The following is a 4329-nucleotide window of genomic DNA, read 5'->3' on the forward strand; positions in this document are numbered from 1 at the left end:
GTGGTGTCTGGAGGCTTACTGTATTGTGGTGTCTGGAGGCTTACTGTATTGTGGTGTGTGGAGGCTTACTGTATTGTGGTGTGTACTGCATTGTAGCCTGGCGAGGGCGAGCTTGTAGTGCACTTACTCTCACCTTTGACAAGCTCTTGTGTGTCTACTCGCTGTGGTAAGTTAAATACCTCGTTTGGGAACTTTTTTAATTAAGAACATTATAAAAGTTTGTTTACGTAAAGAATTCTTTTTTTTTAATTACACGTACTGGTATCTAAGAATTAAATAAATAATAATTTCAAGTTGTAATTTCGTGTCACAATGTGATAAGGGCTCAAGACAGGTCCAAATGTTATGATAAAGGTCCAGGATGGACCGAAATGTCGTGATAATGGTCCAGGATGGACCGAAATGTCGTGATATTGGTCCAGGATGGACCGAAATGTCGTAATATTGGTCCAGGATGGACCGAAATGTCGTGATATTGGTCCAGGATGGACCGAAATGTGATATTGGTCCAGGATGGACCGAAATGTCGTAATATTGGTCCAGGATGGACCGAAATGTCGTGATATTGGTCCAGAACGGACCGAAACGTCGTGATAATGGTCCAGGACGGACCGAAACGTCATAAGGGTCCTAGAGGGTTACTGTAAACAGGTCGTCATACTGTGGTGGACATGTATGTGGCCGTGCGAACCGCTGCAAGGAACAGCCTCTTGGATCAAATATCAGAAGCCAACAAGCCTGGTCCCAAGCCGGGCTTGGGGGTTAAAGAACAGAATCCACTCCGGGAATATTCCGCGTATTGGAAGTTTTCATTCATATCTGAAATCGGATATTAATTTGAAATATTTGTTCATAGAAAGTTTAAGCTTAAACTGAGTAAACTTTGAATACATAATAATCAAAGTTTCTCATCTAGCGGCCCATTCTCAAAATATTAGCCAAATGCTTTTGTATCGTCGACTCTCAGCCGCTTACGTTCGAAATTTCCTCGAACACTGCTTTGTTCACTTGTGTCTGTTCGAATCATATCACTTAAGGCTTCACCGAACTATTGCAAATGCGAATAATTTGACCCGAAAAAGTTACAACACATAACCTAACCTAATCTAGGTCTTAACTATATACAAAATTCTTTATATATATATATATATATATATATATATATATATATATATATATATATATATATATATATGACTGTCAGACCACGGAGGAAAATTGAAACGAATTTCCTTAAGTACTTTCGTATATTAATACATCTTCAGAAGGAGTTTTCTTGATTTACACACACACACACACATATACTGTGTGTATTATATATATATATATATATATATATATATATATATATATATATATATATATATATATATATATATATGTCGTACCTAGTAGCCAGAACGCACTTCTCAGCCTACTATGCAAGGCCCGATTTGCCTAATAAGCCAAGTTTTCATGAAGTAATTGTTTTTCGACTACCTAACCTACCTAACCTAACCTAGCTTTTTCGGCTACCTAACCTAACCTAACCCATAAAGATAGGTTAGGTTAGGTTAGGTAGGGTTGGTTAGGTTCGGTCATATATCTACGTTAATTTTAACTCCAATAAAAAAAAATTGACCTCATACATAATGAAATGGGTAGCTTTATCCTTTCATAAGAAAAAAAATTGAGAAAATATATTAATTCAGGAAAACTTGGCTTATTAGGCAAATCGGGCCCTGAATTGTAGGTTGAGAAGTGCGTTCTGGCTACTAGGTACGACATATATATATATATATATATATATATATATATATATATATATATATATATATACATACATACATATAATGATAATAATTTAAATGAGAAAATAGTGTCTCGAATACTCAACACGCAACAAATTTATGAATGCGTGTTAGGGGGGTCGGCCGTTGGTGGCGCGAGCCTAGCCTGAGGACAGGGTGATATTACGGATAATTGCCAACTGAGCCAAAAATGTCATATTTTCTGTGCAAGAAAAATATCGCTTTTGATAAGACGGTAAAGAAAAGTTGAGGAGCGCGCTTGTGAGGGCGGCCGTAGCTTAGAGTATTATAGCCCGCAGACAGGTAGCGGTTAGGCACTCCCGACACCCGCGTGGTGGTGGTCGCCTCCCTGTCTCACGGTTGACGGCGTTGGTGAGTCTGGTTGACGGCGGTGGTGAGTGTGGTTGACGGCGGTGGTGAGTGTGGTTGACGGCGGTGGTGAGTGTGGTTGACGGCGTTGGTGAGTGAGGTTGACGGCGTTGGTAAGTGTGGTTGACGGCGGTGGTGAGTGTGGTTGACGGCGTTGGTGAGTGTGGTTGACGGCGGTGGTGAGTGTGGTTGACGGTGTTGGCGAGTGTGGTTGACGGTGTTGGAGAGTGAGGTTGACGGCGTTGGTGAGTGTGGTTGACGGCGTTGGTGAGAGTGGTTGACGGTGTTGGCGAGTGTGGTTGACGGTGTTGGTGAGGTTGACGGCGTTGGTGAGTGGTTGATGGTGTTGGTGAGTGTGGTTGACGGCGTTGGTGAGTGTGGTTGACGGTGTTGGTGAGGTTGACGGCGTTGGTGAGTGTGGTTGACGGTGTTGGTGAGGTTGACGGCGTTGGTGAGTGAGGTTGACGGCGTTGGTGAGTGTGGTTGACGGCGTTGGTGAGTGTGGTTGACGGCGTTGGCGAGTGTGGTTGACGGCGTTGGTGAGTGTGGTTGACGGCGTTGGTGAGTGAGGTTGACGGCGTTGGTGAGTGTGGTTGACGGCGTTGGTGAGTGAGGTTGACGGCGTTGGTGAGTGTGGTTGACGGCGTTGGTGAGTGAGGTTGACGGCGTTGGTGAGTGAGGTTGACGGCGTTGACGGCGTTAAATTTGATGGTCGGGCGGGGGAACATTGCCATGCCACTTTTTGAAAGGAATCTTCAAAAAAAAAAAAAAAGTCTAAGCCGAGGGTGGAAATGGCAGTGTTGGAGGTGGTAAAGATGGTGTTGGAGGTGCATGTAACATTAGGTGATCAGGAGGCGGCGGCGGGAAGGTGCGGCGGCCGATACCGGCGGGCGATACCGGCGGGCGATACCGCCGGTATCCGCCGGGAGGTGCGGCGGGCAAACCCGGGTCTACCAAGCCCGTCGGGTTTGGTAGACCCGTGGAGAACACTCACCATCAAGGCCCACAAGTGGGTGGTGTACCTCGTGAAGCATCAGATGTTAGCAGCAATCGAGTGGGTTATTGTTTCTCTCGCCTGAGTGGTAGTGGTGGTGCTGGGAATTGTGACAGAGATGAAGGTGGGGATGACGATAGTAAGGTAAGGAAATTGTCCAACTCGTTCTCTCAATTAATACGTTGTCATGTTAACAAACGGACCAAATGCAACGTGATATGAATAGTAGAGGCTCGCAAAAATCCACGACTACTGTGCATCGGTTGGTTAATGATCCTATTTTCTACAGTCCGGTAAAATTTCCCCCTCCTATGATATCATGATCCCCTGGTATCATTTTCCTTCTCATCCACACTATATTTACTGGCAGTTGGCTCAAGTAGCTGTTTGCTTGCCCAAATCTCCAGAATTACTCCTAAGATCTAATAATTTTCATAAGCAAGCTTTGACATGTAGGAGCATATCTCCTCAGGTCGGCCATTTATGTAGATCAAGCATAGCGAGGGTCCAGGGGCCCTTCAGGACTACACTTACTGTCTGACTGTTTTGTCTGTCAGCAACATCCTTATCACACCTGTACCGTCCTCATGTGTTGCAGCTTCTTTATCCATCTTATCTAATAATCTTACACAGAGGGGGCGGGGGGGGGGCGGTATCAAAGACTTTTTGACAGTCTTAAGATTACTGTTTGCGCAGTGGTAACACTCCCCTCAATCGCGCCTCTTTAAGCGATCTGATCTGAGTTCGAGTCCTGGCCAGGGAGGATTAACTGGACGCCAGTCCTTAACTGTACGTCAGCAATAAGTGGGTACTTGGTTGATAAGTAATTGGCGGTTCGTGTTCCAGTGAAAACCAGTTGGTCAGGCTTGCGATGAGCAATGAGAAATGAAAGCTCTCAGACGGCTAACAGCAGTTACGAGCCATCTGTTCCTGTACCCACCTGTGTAGAGAAAAAATAATAGTGTACTCAACCATAACTTTTGTTTTTTAGTCCCCGAGGTTCATCAAACATGACTCTTTGTGCATAATACCCACGTTGTGTTGTGTCTCTGTTTCCAAGGTGTTCTCTCCGGAAGGGCCGGAGTCCTCTTACTGATATTTTCCTCCACTTCTTTGCTGGGAATGTATATCAAGTAAACATTTACCTGAATTTACCTGAGGGCCACTAATACTAGT

At 44.6% G+C, this 4329-nt stretch overlaps 1 protein-coding gene across 1 annotated transcript; it reads right to left on the minus strand.

Moving 5' to 3' along the window:
* Positions 1–2068: 2068 nt before the first annotated feature.
* On the minus strand, positions 2069–2893 carry LOC138358134 (uncharacterized). Its single transcript, XM_069315637.1, has one exon. It carries the CDS (start codon positions 2891–2893, stop codon positions 2069–2071), a length of 825 nt encoding a protein of 274 aa, XP_069171738.1.
* Between the last annotated feature and the right edge of the window lie 1436 nt (positions 2894–4329).

This window comes from Procambarus clarkii, chromosome 82 (genome assembly GCF_040958095.1).
Source record: "Procambarus clarkii isolate CNS0578487 chromosome 82, FALCON_Pclarkii_2.0, whole genome shotgun sequence".
NCBI lineage: Eukaryota > Metazoa > Arthropoda > Malacostraca > Decapoda > Cambaridae > Procambarus > Procambarus clarkii.